The sequence below is a fragment of the Herpailurus yagouaroundi genome, unplaced genomic scaffold, assembly GCF_014898765.1.
Source record: "Herpailurus yagouaroundi ecotype Mexico unplaced genomic scaffold, PumYag 160, whole genome shotgun sequence".
Taxonomy (NCBI): Eukaryota; Metazoa; Chordata; class Mammalia; order Carnivora; family Felidae; genus Herpailurus; species Herpailurus yagouaroundi.
The window spans coordinates 19,712,511-19,731,654 of record NW_024412401.1 but is presented as its reverse complement, the minus strand read 5'-3'; the positions used below and the strand labels follow the sequence as shown (position 1 = coordinate 19,731,654).

General features: G+C 44.0%; 1 protein-coding gene across 6 annotated transcripts; it reads left to right on the top strand.

The window, feature by feature from the left end:
* The first annotated feature begins 132 nt into the window (after window positions 1–132).
* SPMIP6 (sperm microtubule inner protein 6) lies at window positions 133–18,152 on the top strand. Of its 6 annotated transcripts, XM_040481503.1 has the most exons (8): window positions 147–259; window positions 357–432; window positions 13,465–13,609; window positions 14,326–14,441; window positions 15,658–15,733; window positions 15,944–16,178; window positions 17,481–17,567; window positions 17,993–18,152. In XM_040481503.1, exons 1-8 carry the CDS (start codon window positions 240–242, stop codon window positions 18,096–18,098), a joined length of 861 nt encoding a protein of 286 aa, XP_040337437.1. In that variant the 5' UTR covers window positions 147–239; the 3' UTR covers window positions 18,099–18,152. The 6 variants fall into 6 exon arrangements, with proteins under 6 accessions (XP_040337435.1, XP_040337438.1, XP_040337436.1 ...); XM_040481501.1 differs by having other exon boundaries at window positions 133–432; XM_040481504.1 differs by having other exon boundaries at window positions 133–432; window positions 15,944–16,173; window positions 17,993–18,104.
* The last annotated feature ends 992 nt before the right edge of the window (window positions 18,153–19,144 follow it).

The following is a 19,144-nucleotide window of genomic DNA, read 5'->3' as shown; positions in this document are numbered from 1 at the left end:
CAGTAAGAGGCTGGGGGTGGGAAGGGAATTGGATCTCCTCATCTCTCCAGGGATGGGGCTGAGCCAGGTGATATCATAATGGGCAGTGCCCATCCTAGAGGGGAAAGCAGGGTGGGGTAGGAGCAGGAAGGCTGTAGGGGAGAGAAGCTGAGAGATCCTCCATAGGAGGGGTCACAGCAGCTAGCAGCACCTGCCGGGGTTGGAGGTGTGGGCTATCTGGGAGGCGGTGGAGGTCACTGATGTCTTACAGGAGTCCTTGGTAGGTAAAGCCCACCACGACATCCCCTAGACCTCACTATGTTCCTCTTCTCCCGTAAGACCAAGACCCCCATCAGCACCTACAGTGACTCCTACAGGGCTCCAACCTCTATCAAGGAGGTCTATAAAGACCCACCTCTGTGGGCCTGGGAAGCCAACAAGTTTGTGACCCCGGTAAGTGGGGGCTGGGTGGGCTGGCAGGCCAGAGTGTATGGTCATGTGTGTCTGAATGACTGGTAGTGTGTGGTCGTCATTATGTGTTTGTAATTATTTGTAGCTGTGTGTGTGTGTGTGTGTGTGCGTACACACGCGTGTGTGTGTTTTATTCATTTGCCTAGTCATGGAATTTATAATAATATATAAAATAGTACAAAATTCTGCCCTCATGGTGCCCTGTTACCCCAACAGAGGAGGAGGGGAAAGACAGATAATTATCAAGAAATAAACAAGTTTTATAAATTATCCAAAATGCTATGTAGGAAATAAACAGATTAATGGAAATAGAAAGTAAGCAGGCAGAACTACTTAAATAGAGAGGTCATGGAAGAGCTCTTTCTCGTGGTGACATTGAACTGAGACTGGAAAGATAAGAGAGAAGAACTAGCTCTGTGAAGAGCTCAAAGAATAGGGTTCCAGGCAGAGTGATCAGAAAATGCAAAGGCCCTAAGGCTGCCTGTGGGATATGCCAGGAAATGTGCTATAGGCATGTTTTCATGAATATGTATCACAATCTTTTTGTGTCTGTATGTCTGTGCTTGAAGGTAAGTGGTCAAGTGGGTCTGTGCTGCTTTCACAAAATGGAGACAAGATCTGTGAGTCTACTTGTGACTCTGCTTAAGAGAATTTATCTGTGTGTACCATCCAACAAATGGTGAGTATCTACATGTGCCAGGCACAATGCGGATACAACAATGAAAGCCCAGGCTGTGCCTTTGAAGAGCTCTCAGCAAACAAGGAAACAAAGTAGGGTTGCCCAGTGGATGTACTGGTACAAGAGCTGGAAAGGGGAAAGCATTCCTGGGCAGGTCTACTAAAAGATACTGAAGGAGGAGGCTTCCAGCAGAAAAGAGTTATGGGAAAGGGCAACCTAGAGACAGGGATCCACCAGGAATTAAGAACCGGAGCAGAGAGAGAGGCTAGCCTATGGTGAGAGGAGCCACAGTGGTAGGAGATTTGGAGGCAGAGTTGGGGCTCAGGGCTAGGCTCACAGTGAGGCGGTGAAGGATGAGGGAGGAGGGTATAGGTGAGAGATAAGGAGAGACTGTGACAGTGAAAAAGGAATTTTTTTAATAGGAGAGAATTTTTAAAATAATGTTTATAAAATAAATACATGCTCAATGCAGAAAATTGGGATAACTCAGACAAGCACAAAGAAGAAAGGCCTATAATCTCAGTATCCAAATTAACCATTGTTAATTTATTATTATATGCCCTTTCAGGAAGCAAGTATCTATTATGGAAATGGTGTCACATTGTATACTAACATTTTGAATCTTGCTCTTTTCACATAACCACATATCCAGGTACATTTTCTTGTGTAAAAATATTCTATAATGTCATTTTAATGACTCTGTGGTATTTTATTTTATGAATGTACCAAAATATATTTAAGGAATCTTATTGGAAATTTATATTATTTATAAAATTTTGCTAGTATAACCATTTGTGTACATCTGTAGACTTCAACTATTTTCTTAGGATAAATTCTCAAACATGAAATTGTTGGGGGAAATGATATACACACTTCAAAAACTTTTGATACACACTTCAAATTGCTATAATAAGGGTTATATGATTTACATGCCCATCAGAAAAATATGAGAGTGCCTGCCTGCTTTTTGACATTCAATAGGAGGGAATTTTAAAAAGTAGAACAATAGCTTTTGGTCACCATCTAGATATAAAGAAGAAAGGACAGATAAGGAATACTCCTGGGTTTGGGGCTCTGGCAACTGGAGGAGAGTTGTTTCAACTGAGATTTGGAATTGCAGATTAAAAAGAGATTCAGAGTTCATTTTGGGACAAAAATATTCAAGGACTTCCAAGAGATATCTGGTGAGTAGTTGGATATACTTATGTGAAGCAAAGGGAAGAGGTTTGGCCTACAGATACAGATTTTGAAATCAACATACCGTGGTAGCTAAAGTCATAGGAGTGAATGAGACTGCCAAGGAAGAGTAAGAAGGAGGTCAAGGGTGGACTTCAGAGAATATTGATTGTTTAAGAGGAAAGTAAAGGAAGAAGAGCCATAAAAGGAGACTGGGTGATAGGAGGAAAACCAAAGAGAAACCAACAAAGACAGCATTATTAGACAAAGGTCAGAGTCAAATGTCGACACAGATGTGGATCTCTTGGATATAGTAACCCTTAGTAATCTGGCCAGACAGCTTCAGTGAGTGGAGACGTGTGAAATCCAGAAAGCAGTGAGATTAAAAATGAAGGAAAGGCTTCTCCTTCTGGTAGTATGGTGACCTAGAAACTCTAAAGGGCCCTCCTGCTTCAAAACGACTAGGTCTTGCATAATGGTTTTTATTTTGTTTTGGACTCTCATGGAGATGAGTGGTAAGTATACTTAGAAGGAGGCCCTGAGGATGAATGCCAATATCAGCCCTATAAGCAGGAGTTTATAAGCTAGCTGAAAGGTGAAGAAACTAAATCTTAAACTCCAAACTGAACCAGAAAATTTAGTGATCTCTGGGTCCCTTCCCCCACAACACACATACACACACACATGCACACATGATGAATGTATATCTTCTGTAGTGGAAAATATCCTGAATGTAGGCTTCCAAATATCTTTCAGAGTAAAGTCAATCAAATCTGAGTGCACAATAAGAGATAAAAGGAAACAAACCACCATATGACAGCAGAAACAACAGATAACAGACTAAAACCACCAAGGACTTCAGATATTGCCTTAACAGTTAAAGAATACAAAATAATTATTATGAAATATTAAAAATAAAATGTGATGGGGCGCTTGAGTGGCTCAGGCAGTTAAGTGCCCGACTTCAGCTCAGGTCCTGATCTCACAGCTCGTGAGTTCGAGCCCTGCGTCAGGCTCTGCGCTGACAGCTCAGAGCCTGGAGCCTGTTTCGGATTCTGTGTCTCCCTCTCTCTCTGCCCTTCCCCACTCACACTCTGTCTCTCTCTCCTTCAAAAATAAATAAACATTAAAAAAAATCATTAAAAAAATGAAATCATCAAAATGAGCAAGCAACAAGTGATTATATTTTTTAAAGACCAGACAAATGTAAAAAAGAACCAAATGGAAATTTTAGAAATAAAAAATATACGTGTTAAAACCAAAAACTCAAATAAAAATAAAAAACCAAAAACTCAGTGGATGGGTCAAAGGGCAGATTAGACACAGTTGAAGAGCATCAATGAAATGACAGAAACAGACATTCCATGCTCATGGATTAGAACAAATATTGTTAAAATGTCTCCACTATCCAAAGCAATCCAAAGCAGGATTTAATGCAATCCCTATCAAAATACCAACAGCATTTTTCATAGAACTAGAATAAAGAATTCTAAAATTTGTATGAAACCACAAAAGACCCCAAATAGCCAAAGCAATTTTAAAAAAGAAAACCAAGCTGGAGGCATCACAATTCCAGACTTCAAATTATATTAAAAACTGTAGTAATCAGGGGCACCTGGGTGGCTCAGTCCATTGGTTGACTGACTCTTGATTTCGACTCAGGTCATGATCTCATGGTTCGTGGGTTCAAGCCCCACGTTGGGCTCTGTGCTGACAGTGTGGAGCCTCCTTGGGATTCTCTCTCTCCCTAGCTCTCTGCCCCTCCCCCTGCTTGTGCTGGCTCTATCTCTCTCAAAGTAAATAAACATTTTTTTAAAAAGCTGTAGTAATCCAAACAGTATGGTGCTGGCACAAAAATAGACACAAAACAATAGAACAGAATAGAAAACCCAGAGATAAACTCACAACTATATGGTCAATTAATCTTTGATAAAGCAGGAAAGAATATCCAATGGAAAATGGAAGTCTCTTCAACAACTGGTGTTGGGAAAATGGGACATCAACATGGAACAGAAAGAAACTGTACCACTTTCTATACACAAAAAGTTCAAATGGATTAAAACATAAATGTGTGACCTGAAACCATAAAAATCCTAGAAGAGTACACAGGTAGTAACCTCTAACATTGCCTGTAGCAATTTTTTTTCCTAGATATGTCTCCTGAGGTGAGGGAAACAAAAGCAAAAGTCAACTATTAGGTCTACATCAAAATAAAAAGCTTCTGCATGGCAAGGAAACAATCAACAAAACTAAAAGGAAACCTTACAAGAGATGCCTCAGTGACTCAGTCAGTTAAGCTTCAGACTCTTGGTTTTGGCTCAAGTCATGATCTCATGGTTTGTGGGATGGAGCCCTGAGTAAAGTTCTGCACTGGCAGTGTGGAGCCAGCATGGGATTCTCTCTCTCCCCCTCTCTCTGCCCTTCCTCAGCTCTCTCTCTCTCTCTCTCTCAAAGTAAATGAATAAACTTTTCAAAAAAATTTTTTTAATTTTTAATTTAAAAAAATTTAAAGGCAATCTAGGGGCGCCTGGGTGGCGCAGTCGGTTAAGCGTCCGACTTCAGCCAGGTCACGATCTCGCGGTCCGTGAGTTCGAGCCCCGCATCAGGCTCTGGGCTGATGGCTCAGAGCCTGGAGCCTGTTTCCGATTCTGTGTCTCCCTCTCTCTCTGCCCCTCCCCCGTTCATGCTCTGTCTCTCTCTGTCCCAAAAATAAATAAACGTTGAAAAAAAAATTTAAAAAAAAATTAAAGGCAATCTACAGAATGGGAGAAGGTATTTGCAAATGACATATCCAATAAAGGGTTAATATCTAAAATATATAAAGAACTTTTAAAACTCACCCACAAAAGAAATAATCCAATTTTTAAATGGGCAGAAGACAAGAACAAATATTTCTCTAAGGAAGACATACAGATGACCAACAGACACATGAAAAGGTGTTCATTATCACTTACCATCAGGGAAATGCAAATCAAAACTACAATGAGCTATTACTTCACGCCTATCAGAATGACTAAAATCAACAACACAAGACACAACAGGGGTTGGTGAAGATGTGGAAAAATGAGAACCCTCTGACACCATTGATGGGAATGCAAACTGGTACAGCCACTGTAGAGGTTCCTTAAAAAATTAAAAATAGAACTACCCAATGATCCAGCAATCACACTACTAGGTATTTACCCAAAGAATACAAAAATGCTAATTCAAAGGGATACGTGCAGCTCTATGTTTATAGCACATTATTTACAATAGCCAAGATATGGAAGCAGCCCAAGTGTCCATCGACTGATGAATGAAGATATGGTGTATATATATATATATACAATGGAATATTATTCAGCCAATAAAAAAGAGTGAAACCTTGCCATTTGTAATGATATGGATAGAGCTAGAGGGTATAATGCTAAGTGAAATAAAAACAAATACCATGGTTTCACTCATGTGGAATCTAAGAAACAAAACAAATGAGCAAAGAGGGAAAAAGAGAGAGAGAGAAACCAAGAAACAGACTCTTAACTATAGAGAACAAACTGATAGTTATCAGAGGTGAGGTGGGTTGAGGGATGGGTTAAATAGATGATAGGGATTGAGGAGTGTACTTGTTGGAATGAGCACTGGGTGATATATAGAATTGTTGAATCACTATAAAGTACACATGAAAATAATACAACACTGTATGTTAACTAACTGGAATTTAAAAAGAAATGTTTTTAAATGTCAGTGAAATGAAAGAGCAAAAGAAATTTCCCAGAATGCAGCACAGAGACCCAGTGTTAAAAAATATAAAAGAAACATTAAGCAATATGAAAAGACAGAAGAAGATCCCATACACATCTACTCAGAGTCTCAGAAGGAAGGAGCAGAAAGGAGAATAGGCATTATCTGAAGAGAAAAAGGCTCCAAAATTTCCAGAACTAATGAAAGAAATGAATCCACAGATATAGAATTAAATAAAAGGAATTTCACACTCTGGTACCTCACAGTGGAACTTCGTAACACCAGCTTAAGAGATGACCTTAAAAACAGGCAGAGAAAAATTATTTTCAACCTCTCTTCCTTTCAAGAATAAAAGTAAGATAGGGGCGCCTGGGTGGCGCAGTCGGTTAAGCGTCCAACTTCAGCCAGGTCACGATCTCACGGTCCGTGAGTTCGAGCCCCGCATCGGGCTCTGGGCTGATGGCTCAGAGCCTGGAGCCTGTTTCCGATTCTGTGTCTCCCTCTCTCTCTGCCCCTCCCCCATTCATGCTCTGTCTCTCTCTGTCCCAAAAATAAATAAACGTTGAAAAAAAAATTAAAAAAAAAAAAAGAATAAAAGTAAGATAAAGATATTTACAGCCAAACAAAAACTAAAGTGTTTACTACCATCAGACCTGTAATAAAAGAACTTCTAAAGGACGTACTTTGGGGAGAAGGAAAGTGATCACATAAGGAAGGTCCGAGATGCAAAAAAGAATGGTGAGCTAAGAAATTAGTAAACGTAAGATAAATTTAAGCAACCAATGTCAATGAAAATAATTGTGATTTTTAATTTGTTAAATTTAAGAAAAAAGCCAAAATTTGGAAAACAACATGAGATAAGTTGTATATTGGAAAACAATATCATGTAAGATGCAAAGGTAAGAAAGGAATACAAAAACCTTATTATTTACAGATGATACAGTTGTATTATTAGAATAAGAATTTAGAAAGTTGGGTGAATATAAGATAAAAAGTCAATGACATTTCTTTTTTTGACATTTCTTTACATCAACAGCAAATATTTAGAAAGCATTATTTTATTTTATTTTATTTTTTAAAAATTTTCATGTATTTATTCATTTTAAGTAATCTCTACACCCAACTTGTGGCTCAAACTCATGACCCCAAAATCCAGAGTGGTGTGCTTTTCCTACAGAGCAGCCAGGAGCCCCAGGAAGCATAATTTAAAATATATATCTATATAGGGGTGCCTGAGTGGATCAGTAGTTTAAGCATCTGACTCTTGATTTTGGCTCAGATCATGATCTCACCGTTCATGAGATCAAGCCCCCCATCAAGCTCTGTGCTGTCAGCGTGGAGCCTGCTTGGGCTTCTCTCTCTCCCTGTCTCTCTGCCCCTCCCTCACTCATGCTTTCTCTCTCTCTCTCTCTCTCAAAAATAAATATTTCTAAATAAAAATTAAAAGATATATACACAGATACATACATATATGTATATCATTCTAGCAAGAAGAAACAAAAGTAAGTAGAAATAAATCTGTGTATAAAACTATATGGATAATATAAAACTTTTAATACTTAAGAATATAAATAAATGGAGAAGTATAACATGTTTTTGGATTGGAAGAATGACCAACATAAAAATTCAAAGCAATTCTCAACAGTATTTTTTGAAGAATTTGAAAAGCTGTTTGTAAAATTTATAGAGGGGTGCCTGTCTGGCTCAGTCAGTAGAGAATACAACTCTTGATCTTGAGGTCATGAGTTCAAATCCTACCTTGGGTATAGAGATGACTTTTTTAAAAATTGAAATTTATAGAGAAAAGCAGAGGCCCCAGAAATAACTAAAACACACCAGAGAAGGAGGAGATTTGCCCAATCAGAAAGTAGTATTATTACTAAGCTATAGAAATTTATAAAGCATAGTATTACTGTAGGGACAGCCAAATTGATTGATAGAGAATGAAACAGATCAGATACGGAGCCATATATAAGTATATATGGGAACGATATACAACAGAGATGATTGAAAGTAAAGCTATGGGAAAAGATATATCACACTTGGGGTAGCATTACAAATCAGTGGATGGGGGAGAGATAGACTATTCAATGAGACAATCGGTTGTCCATATGGATAAAAAGAAAACTGATTCCTAACTCACACCCAACTTCAATAGCAATTCCTGACAGATTAAAGGCTTAAATATAGAAAGTAAAACTATAGCTTTTAGAAGAAAATATAAGACATTATCTCCATTATCTTAGAGTATGATTGTATTTCTTAAGTTACAAAAGTACTACATAAAGGAAGAGATTAATAAATTCATATATGTTAAAATTAAGAACTTCTGTTCATTAAAAGACACTATAAAGGGGCGCCTGGGTGGCGCAGTCGGTTAAGCGTCCGACTTCAGCCAGGTCACAATCTCGCGGTCCGTGAGTTCGAGCCCCGCGTCGGGCTCTGGGCTGATGGCTCAGAGCCTGGAGCCTGTTTCCGATTCTGTGTCTCCCTCTCTCTCTGCCCCTCCCCCGTTCATGCTCTGTCTCTCTCTGTCCCAAAAATAGATAAACGTTGAAAAAAAAAAAAGACACTATAAAGAAAATGAAGATACAAGCCACAGAAAGAAAATATTTGCAACATGTAATTGACAAAGGATTAGTACACGGAATATACAACTATAATTGTCTGGGCTAAAATTTACATATGTATTTTGACTCTCTCCTGAAACTCTCTAAAACTCCTGTAAATGGAGTTTAACACATAAACTCACAAGAGTAGTAAGAGACAGAAGGGACAATGGTAGCAAAATTTCAGAGGCTTGAAAATACAATAAATAAGTAGTACCTGACAGCAGATCTGAGAAAGCGGAATCCAAGCCAGCAGAAGGGAACACAAGACATAATTCAAATTAAAACTGCAGAATTTTCAAAAAAGCTCAGGAATTGGTAATACTAGGCTTCTCTGTAACTGAAGATGGGAAAGAACCAAGGCTAAAATAAGGATGTTTTGAAAGCCATTTAAGAAGCAGTTAAACCCGGGGCATCTGGGTGGCTCAGTTGGTTTAGCATCTCTTGATTTCAGCTCAGGCTATGATCCCAGGGTCATAGGATTGAGCCCCACTTCAGGTTCTGTGCTGGGCATGGAGCTTGCTTGGGATTCTCTCTCTCCCTCTGCCCCTCTACCTCTCTCTGTCTCTCAAAAAAAAAAAAAAAAACCCCAGCTAAACCCACTAATCCCCTCTTCTATTCCATGCCATGGGGTGACTGCCTGCCCCACCTCTGCAAAAGTTAGAAGGCTTATCTTTTGGTGAGGATCTCAGGCCCAGTTGAAAGCAGGGTACCATATTGAAAACAGGTGAACCTCTACATACTGAATCCTAAAACCCCCAGCACCTCTCTTCTCCACTAGGTTCTCAGAACACTGGCAGCCTAGGTCACCACTTGCAGGCCAGAGATTGAGTCTCTTCTGAAAGATCTGATCAGCCCAAGAGGAAAGACCTACAGATACTGACAGAATTTGACAAAAGTAGTTTAGCCAAGCCATCCTACAATGATTCTCATGGTTGATAAAGCCCACCCACAGCTCAAAGCCTCCAGTAAGCTTTTTTAGTCTCCTACTCATAAATGTGAGTAGACAATCACAAATACACACATCTTCCCTGATGAACATGGATGCAAAAATCCTCAACAAGATATTAACCAACCGGATCCAACAATACATAAAAAAAATTATTCACCACGACCAAGTGGGATTTATAACTGGGATGCAGGGTTGGTTCAATATCCGCAAAACAACGTGATTCATCACATCAATAAAAGAAAGGACAAGAACCATATGATCCTCTCAATAGATGCAGAGAAAGCATTTGACAAAATACAGCATCCTTTCTTGATAAAAACCCTCAAGAAAGTAGGGATAGAAGGAGCATACCTTGAGATCATAAAAGCCATATATGAACGACCCAACGCTAATATCATCCTCAATGGGGAAAAACTGAGGAACAAGACAGGGATGTCCACTCTTGCCACTGTTATTCAACATAGTATTGGAAGTCTTAGCCTCAGCAATCAGACAACACAAAGAAATAAAAGGCATCCAAATCGGTCAGGAGGAGGTCAAACTTTCACTCTTCCCAGATGACATGTTACTCTATATGGAAAACTCAAAAGATTCCACTAAAAACTGCTAGAACTGATCCATGAACTCAGCAAAGTGGCAGGATATAAAATCAATGCACAGAAATCGGTTGCATTCCTGTACACCAACAATGAAGTGACAGAAAGAGAAATCAAGGAATCGATCCCATTTACAGTTGCACAAAAAACCATAAAATACCTAGGAATAAATCTAACCAAAGAGGTGAAAAATATATACACTGAAAACTATAGAAATATTATGAAAGAAATTGAAGAAGTCACAAAAAAAAATGGAAAAAGATTCCATGGTCCTGGATAGGAAGAACAAATATTGTTAAAATGTTGATACTACCCAAAGCAATCTACATATTCAATGCAATCCCTATCAAAGTAACACCAGGATTCTTCACAGAGCTAGAACAAATAATCCTAAAATTGATATGGAATCAGGAAAGACCCCAAATAGCCAAAGCAATCTTGAAAAAGAACACCAAAGCAGGAGGCATCACAATCCCAGACTTCAAGCTATACTACAAATCTGTAATCATCAAGACAGTATGGTACTAGCACAAGAACAGACACTCAGATCAATGGAACAGAAGAGAGAACCCAGAAATGGACCCACAAACGTATGGCCAACTAATCTTTGACAAAGCAGGAAAGAATATCCAGTGGAATAATGACAGTCTCTTCAGCAAGTGGTGCTGGGAAAACTAGACAGCGACATGCAGAAGAATGAACCTGAACCACTTTCCTACACCATACACAAAAACTCAAAATGGATGAAAGACCTCAATTTAAGACAGGAAGCCATCAAAATCCTCGAGGAGAAAGCAGGCAAAAACCTCTTTGATCTTGACCACAGCAACTTATTACTCAACACGTCTCTGGAGGCAAGGGAAACAAAAGCAAAATTGAACTACTGGGACCTCATCAAAATAAAAAGTTTCTGCACAGTGAAGGAAACAATCAGCAAAACTAAAAGGCAACTGACAGAATGGGAGAAGATATTTGCAAATGACATATCAGATAAAGGGTTAGTATCCAAAATCTATAAAGAACTTATCAAACTCAACACCCAAAAAACAAATAATCCAGTGAAGAAATGGGCAAAAGACATGAATAGACACTTCTCCAAAGAAGACATCCAGATGGCCAACCGACACACGAAAAAATGCTCCACATCACTCATCATCAGGGAAATATAAATCAAAACCACACTGAGATACCACCTTACAGCTGTCAGAATGGCTAACATTAACAACTCAGGCAACAACAGATGTTGGTGAGGATGCGGAGAAAGAGGATCTCTTTTGCATTGTTGGTGGGAATGCAAGCTGGTGCAGCCACTCTGGAAAACAGTATGGAGGTTCCTCAAAAAACTAAAAATAGAACTACCCTACGACCCAGCAATTGCACTACTAGGCATTTATCCACAGGATACAGATGTGCTGTTTCGAAGGGACACATGCACTCCCATGTTTATAGCAGCACTATCAACAATAGCCAAAGTATGGAAAGAACCCAAATGTCCATCAATGGATGAATGGATAATGGAGTATTACTCAGTAATCAAAAAGAATGAAATCTTGCCACTTGCAACTACGTGGATGGAACTGGAGGGTATTATGCTAAGTGAAATTAGTCAGAGAAAGACAAAAATCTTATGCCTTCACTCATATGAGGACTTTAAGAGACAAAAGAGATGACCATAAGGGACGGGAAACAAAAATAATATAAAAACAGGGAGGGGGACAAAACAGAAGAGACTCATAAATATGGAGAACAAACTGAGGGTTGCTGGAGAGGTTGTGGGAGGGGGGATGGGCTAAATGGGTAAGGGGCACTAAGGAATCTACTCCTGAAATCATGGTTTCACTATATGCTAACTAATTTGGATATAAATTTTAAAAAATAAAATTTAAAAAAATCAATGGGAAAAATTTAAATGGTTCTATAAAAAAATACAGACATCTGAGTAAAGCCTCTGAGGGAAAATTGATAATGTCAATGAGTTCTTTTAAATGACTCTGTGTGTGTATGTGTGTGTGTATGATTGTATACATCTACATCTGTATGTGTGCATGTATGTATGTATGTATGTATAAAGGTCAGGGGAATGCCAAGTCATGGGGCTCTTTTACTCATATGGAGTACGACTGTGCAGGGGTCTGCCCACAAAACAAAACCTCAGCTGGGCACAGAGATCCAAGAAACCCTCAGCTGCAAGGTTTTCAGGGAAATAGGGACACCAGGTCTAATCTTGGCCAAGAGAAGACTTTGCCCTTCATATCATAAGGGAAAAATGTGGGTACACATTTCCAGCACCTTGCTTTTCCACTATTTCCACCACATCCCAGCACCTTGCTGCCCACTATTAGGAAGTCCTTTCTGGTCTCTGACTTTGCTGATTGTCCCACCTCTGTAACCCAGCTGCCTTTTCATACAGCTGCTTGCAGAGATCTATTGTATCACAACTAACTTGGTATTCTGCCCTCAGCTGAGAACAAGGGAACCCCAAAGGTAGGTCTTAATCAGGAATTCCATAGATCTAGCCAAACAAGGTTTGGGAGAGGGTTTGGGAGGGTTGTAGGAGATAAGACTAAGATGAGGTAAACCCCAAGAAGCAAAGGGACCCAGGGCCTCAAACAAGAGGAGGAAAAAGGTCAGGGTAGGATAAGGACTAGGGCAAAGTGAATGTCAGGGTCAAGGGTAATATCAGTGTCAAGATCAGAGCCACAGTAGACTCAGGGTCAAGTTGGAGTCAGGGAATTCAATTTTAAATTAGGTGTCCTCCCAGCCCCATCCTACATATCCTTCAAGGTGCCAGATTTCCAGAGAGCACTCCCTGCCCAAAATACCTGCATAAGGTAGCTGGATCCAAGGACAGCCAGCTTTTCCCAAGGCTCCAGGTTATACCAGGGGTCTATTGGTCTGTTGGACACCCAGGCCCTGCTCCCAGATAGCACACAGTCTGGAAGAACGAGGACAGAAATACCCAGCTCTTCCCTTAAAGATCTCCCAGTCAAGAAAAAGAAATGAGAACATCAGAAAAGCACTCTGAGGACAAATGCCTGGCTCCAAGCCTGAGCCTTAGAAAGAAAGGAGCAAAGTGTAATTCAAACAAACAAACAAACAAACAAACAAACAAAAACTATGCAGAGGGGGCCAAGACTGGCATGAGGATCCCTCTGGCATAGGGAGGAGTGTTGACCCACCTGGGCTGACTTTCTCAATAGGGGTTGTATCTGAGTCCAGCAGGACACCAAGGCTGGAGCCTGTATGAACCTAGCTATTTCCTCCCCCTCTCCCTTTGCCCAGGGCCTGACTCAGACTATGCAGCGCCACGTGGATCCTGAAGCCCTGCAGAAGATGGTCAAATGTGCTGTGCAGGACTACAGCTATAAGAGTTCCATAGCAGGCCACCCCTACTTTCCTGAGAAATACTGGCTCTGTCAAGAGGAAGGTAGGTCCTCACCCCTTACTCAACTCTGACCCCACTCAGTGACCTCAACAATGACCCTTAACCTTAGTCCAACTTGGATCCTGATGTCCACCCTGATCCCATATCAACTTTATCCTCACCCATAATCTGGGCTTCTCCAATCACCTCCACCCCAGCTTGACTCCCAACCACCTCACCTGACCCTGTTCCTGACCCTATTCCTGACCCTAGAGGAGGAGACCCAGGCCCTGCCTTTTGGGAGTTTCATACCTGTGCCAAAGAACCAGAAGATGCCTGGGTCTTATCCCTAGAGAGATGGAGGGAGTATTAACCTCCTCCAAACAAATCCCTCCAGGTATATTCCAGTGCCATCTTTTCCCATCTTCTTAGTGACCCTCTTCTATCACTGTCCCCATCTCTGCTGCATCTCTCTGCCCTAGCACACCTCTTTCCCCCCAACCGGAAGCCTTTTCTAATCCCTTCCTTCCTAAAAATTCTCTTAGTCCTCCCCTTCTCAACTAAGATTCTTGGACCCCACTCAGGAGCTTGGCTTAGGTGAAAAATGGCCTACATCTCAGTGTCCAAATCTGGGGACAGGCTGGTCTTGATTGGCCTGAGGGATATTAGAAAGAGTCCAGCTTTGTGCTGGGGATCAGAGGAGAAACATCTAGGGAGACCTGGATCCTGGGGTAGAATAAGGAATAACAATGTCTTATGTCTCTACCCCTATGATCAAGTAGACAAATGCAACCCATACTACCTATGTGGTGACCGGTATAACACATGGAGGATGGGACCTTACAACTGTACCAGCTGGAACAAATATACCACATGCCTTCCCCAGCTACCTAAGGTATCTACTGTGACCAACCCAGATGCCTGTGGTCTGGGACACACACCTCCCTCCCCTTTTAAACCACAGTGACGGGGCGCCTGGGTGGCTCAGTGGGTTGAGCGTCCAGATTTGGCTCAGGTCATGATCTCATGGTGCATGAGTTCGAGCCCCGCGTCGGGCTCTGTGCTGACAGCTCAGAGCCTGGAGCCTGCTTTGGATTCTGTGTCTCCTCCTCTCTCTCTGCCCCTCTCCTGCTCATGTTCTGTCTCTCTCTCTCTCTCAAGAATAAATAAACTTTAAAAAAATGTAAAAAAATAAAAAATAAGAAAATAAACCACAGTGACCAATTAGTTCCTCATCCCTTTCCCACCAGCAATGTTCCAGGGCTCTTTCCCAAGTGTGAAATTAGGGTTTGTATCTTCTAGGGGACAAGGGAGCCCAGGAATGGAGCTGTGTGAAAAACTCCTGGTCCCCTGGATCCCAAACTTTGGTGGGGCTCTGTGGGGACACAACTAGTGTGCACTCCCTGACTTGCTACCTTCCTGAAGCTTACCACCTGGCCCCTTCCCACAAGGTCTAGCCAAGAAGTCAATGACCTGCTCCACTCTCCTCTCCCTTATGATGTGAGCATGGGAATTGGAGGGAGATCAAGGCCACCCAGTGGCAGTGTAGATAGATACAGAAGAGTCTTCTAAGGAGATAGGAAGGAGCCCAGGCCGGAGGAAAGAGGAAATTTGAGAGGATGGGAGGCCAGAGCAGAGGTTCTCAACTGTAGGCTGATGGCTGAGCTCGGGTTTACTGAACACTTGTGAATCAGAACTTCCTCAAGAATCAGAATTTTTCACAAGTTCTCCAGGTGATTCTGATGGACAGGCAATATTGTAGTATTGACACTCCCTCTCCTCAATTAGAGACACACCGAGACACAACCACACAGAAGCTAGACAAAGAGAGGTAAAATCAAAGGCAAAGGCTGAGGCAGGGTTGCCAGAGGTCCAGGTCCAGACCTGTCCACCTACAGCTCCACTTCCTTCCCTCCCCTTCCCCTCCCCGGAAGCAGAGTAAATGCGTTGCCGGGTGACAGTCCTAAACACTCAGAGCCTGGGACAGTAGGGGATCATCTGGAGGGCAGGAGAAGACATGGCCTGGAACTGGTCCGGAGGTTCAGGGAGGACCCCCAAAAGGAGGAAACCTTCCAGGTCAGAGTTTGAGGTACCATGTGTGCCACTTCCAGGTGGCTGGAATGGAGACAGCTGTTCGAGGAATGCCCTTGCAGTGCCCTCCTAAGCCGGAACGACTCAATGCCTACGGTAACAGATGGTGGTCGGTGGTGGGGTAGACCAGAAGGGCGGTGGGATGGGACCTAGGGGACTGAGCAGAGGATAAAGGTTCTATAGAGGGTGTAATCCTGTCTCTACCTGTCCCTGTTTTTGTCTCCATCTCTTCCTGTCTCTGACCCTGTCTCTTCCCTTTCCTGTAACTCTGTATCTGGGTCTCCTGGGCTTGGGGCCGCTATGTAGAGCGTGAGGTGGTGGTGAATATGTTGAACTCGCTGTCACGGAACCAGCGGCTGCCGCAGATCACTCGCCGATGCGGGTGCGTGGACCCGCTGCCGGGCCGCCTGCCCTTCCAGGGTTATGAAAGCTCTTGCTCAGGCCGCCACTACTGTCTACGCGGGATGGACTACTACGTGACCAGAGCACCCTGCACGGAACGCCGCCACCGGCCTTTGTGCGCAGAGCAGCCGACTGTAAGGTTCGCTGGGCAGCTCCAGCCTTAGACGGGCCCCTCTCCCGAACAAGCCCCGCCCCCCGGGGGGTCCAGTTTACCGCGGCTGTGCGTGCCCTATCCCTCACCATTTCTAGCTCTGCCCTACCCCTATGCCAGACCCTACCCCACTTGCAGCCGCCTCTAACCCGTACAGGGCCCTGTCCTGTTCTGCCCTCCGGCCCCAGGGCCTGAGCTGAGCCCTGAGACCGGAGAACCTGCACGAAGATTCCCCCAGGTTCCTGGCCCTATCCGTCCCGAACTGGGCTCAAGGTCAACCTGGCTCCTGTACCTGTTCTAGAGGCCCCACCCGGAAGGTTGTGGAGTTGGGGGGCAGAGAGTTGTTTGTTTTTTGTTTTTGTTTGTTTTGTTTTGTTTTGAGGAAGAAACCCTCTGCACACCAGTCGGTCGCATCCCCTTCCCACACTTCGTTCCCTATCTGGATACCAGGTCCTGGAGACGCAGGTTCTAGTCTGCGGAGTGCCATGTATGCTCAAAAAAGTGGCTTGTGTTCCTGGGTCTTGGTCACTGTCGACAACGGGCAGGGTCATTGCCCTGTGTTGTGTGAGCAAGGAAATAGTAACCGCATTACCAGAGGGGCCCTGACCTCGGAGCACCTCTGAAAGTGGACAACTTAGCGTGTTACTGTTGAGGAAACAGGCCCGAGAGCTCAGCTACAACCTTAACTGCAGCGCAGCCTTCTCCCTGCACCAGATGGCAGTCGAAGTGGGCTGAGTCTGGGAGAACTCCAAAGTCCCCTGGGGGTCTTAGAGAGCTTGGGAGAGGAAGGGGGGGGGGGGCCCGGATCCCGTTCCCAACCCCCGGGGGTTTCCCCCCCCCCCCCCCCCCCCCCCAGCCCTTTCCCAGAGAGTCTGATTCATTGTGCGAGGCTGAGTCTCATCCCTCACAAGGGCAGAGGGGCGGGGGGAGCGAGAAAGTTCCTGAGCCTTAGAAATGCCGTTAATGCTGGAATAGCTGCCCTTCAGTGGAGAGGATCCCGGGGCTCCCAGGTCTTCAACGACTGGAGCCCAGCCCTCCCCAGAGTCCACCGTGCTCCATGGCCCAGCCTGGGCGGCAGAAACGAGGCCTAACGAGGATAGGGACTTTCAGATGTCTTCCCAGAGGTGATGCTTCCTTCGGTGGGGTCTTGAAAGGCTAAGAGGCAGGAGGGGAGGATCTCCGAGCCATAGGACGGACACCTGAAGCGCTGCTAGGAACCTTGGTGTGGGGTTGGGAATAGGATTAAATCAGAAGGCCCGACGTCCTCCTGCCCAACACTTCCTCTTCCAGGGGTGTATCGCCCTGCGAGCACCGGCCCGGAATGCAATGTGCTGTTATAACTCCCCCGCCGTCATACTACCCTTGTCCGAACCTTAGGTAAGTCTGGCGGAAACACATTGCAAATGCGCTTAGCGCAGCGAGGACCGCGGAGACAGTGGTCCGCTGCGATGCACTGATTGGAAGATACCACCAGGGGGCGCTAGTACCATGGGGACGTCAAACCTGGCAAGGGAATGGAGAACCCCATGAGAGGGCACGGAGGCTGGCATGGAAGCGTCCGCAGGTTGGCAGTGGGGCTTAGACTCAAGAGATCAAAGCATTAGGTTCAGGGCTTGAAGATAAGAAATTAATGTCAGGGAGTGTGTATTGGGAATCAGAAATTTAACAATAGAATCTAAGATCAGGAGGTCAGTGTTAGAGCATGGGGCAGTATTAGGGGCAAATGTTGGGACACAGTTAGCACTGAGAATTGGAATCAGACCTATGAGCGTCTAAAAGAACTGACCCATTTCTCCCCACAGATGGGACACAAGTCACTTCAAGAAGACCGGTGGCCCCCAAAGAAACAACTATGTCATCTACCCTGAGTTTGTGTCTGAAACCTATCCTGATTGCCACTGCTGGTAGAGCCCAGCCTGGTGGGGACAAGGGGGCTGAGCAGTAAATAAACTCTTCACCCCAGAGGCTGCTTCCTGCATCCTTACCCAGCAGGATCTGGCAGTGAGGAGCCAGTCACTCAGGCCTCTGCCAAGCCCCCTCTGAGCTGTAGTTTCTCAGTCATCCTGCTCTGAGCCCTCCTTGCCTCCATCTCAGCCCTCCCTGCCCCCATCCCAGTGTTTCTCTTGGGTGGCCCTGAGTGCCCTCCTGATAGATAACATCAGCTGGTGATCTCCCCTCCACCCAAACTAACGGGTCCACCTAGCCATGCAGGGAGGGCGCAAGGACCTCACACCCAGGAGGTCCCTCCAGCTGACATTTCTTCAGTATCTCCCAAACCTAGATGTTCCCTCACTGCCACATCACAGTGGACCCAGAATCTTCCATTCTGCAGTCAGAGACCTATCCCTATACCCAAAGCTTTGATCTCTTCTCCCAGAGTCTCCATCACAGTCCCCCAAAAGTCTATGTCCAGACACCCTTACTGCCCTGCTTTACCCAAGTCCAAAGGTCCAAAACATAACATTAGAGGGTTTCATGACTAAGAAATTTCAAACTACAAAGCAAAGCCTTGTTTCTCTGTCCCTCTAGAAGTAAGGGGTGGGGTGTTCTGGAATCTCTGGGATCTTTAGCATTTTTGCACCCAACTCCTCCTCGGAGCAGGGGTGTGGCGGGTCACGTCCATCACCTCACAGCACGGTCATTTCTAACGGCTGCCACCACGGGGTGTCGGAGGGCGGGAGAGGGCAGAGGGGGAATTGCAAAATCCCGATTGTCCCCCAACCTCAGACATTACTGGTCCGGTGGGAACCAACAACTTGGGCCTCCCGGCTGGTGGAACCAACCTCCTCCCGTTGGGTCCTTAATAGGATCCTTCCTGCACCGAGCCTCTGAGATCCTCCCGGAACTCCGCTACCCTTTTTCTATATGAATTGTTTCCATATGGGAAATTTTTTCCACATGGAGAGCTAGTGAGAGCGTTATACCGAGATGGCCTCCACCTGCCCAAATCTGGA

Bases quoted from the DNA above. Each gene is read 5' to 3' on its own strand.
- SPMIP6 (XM_040481501.1), top strand. From the start codon at position 298: ATGTTCCTCTTCTCCCGTAAGACCAAGACCCCCATCAGCACCTACAGT. The intron at 433-13,464 runs GTAAGTGGGGGC...CCCTTTGCCCAG, and splicing joins CCAACAAGTTTGTGACCCCG to GGCCTGACTCAGACTATGCA. The intron at 13,610-14,325 runs GTAGGTCCTCAC...CCTATGATCAAG, and splicing joins CTGGCTCTGTCAAGAGGAAG to TAGACAAATGCAACCCATAC.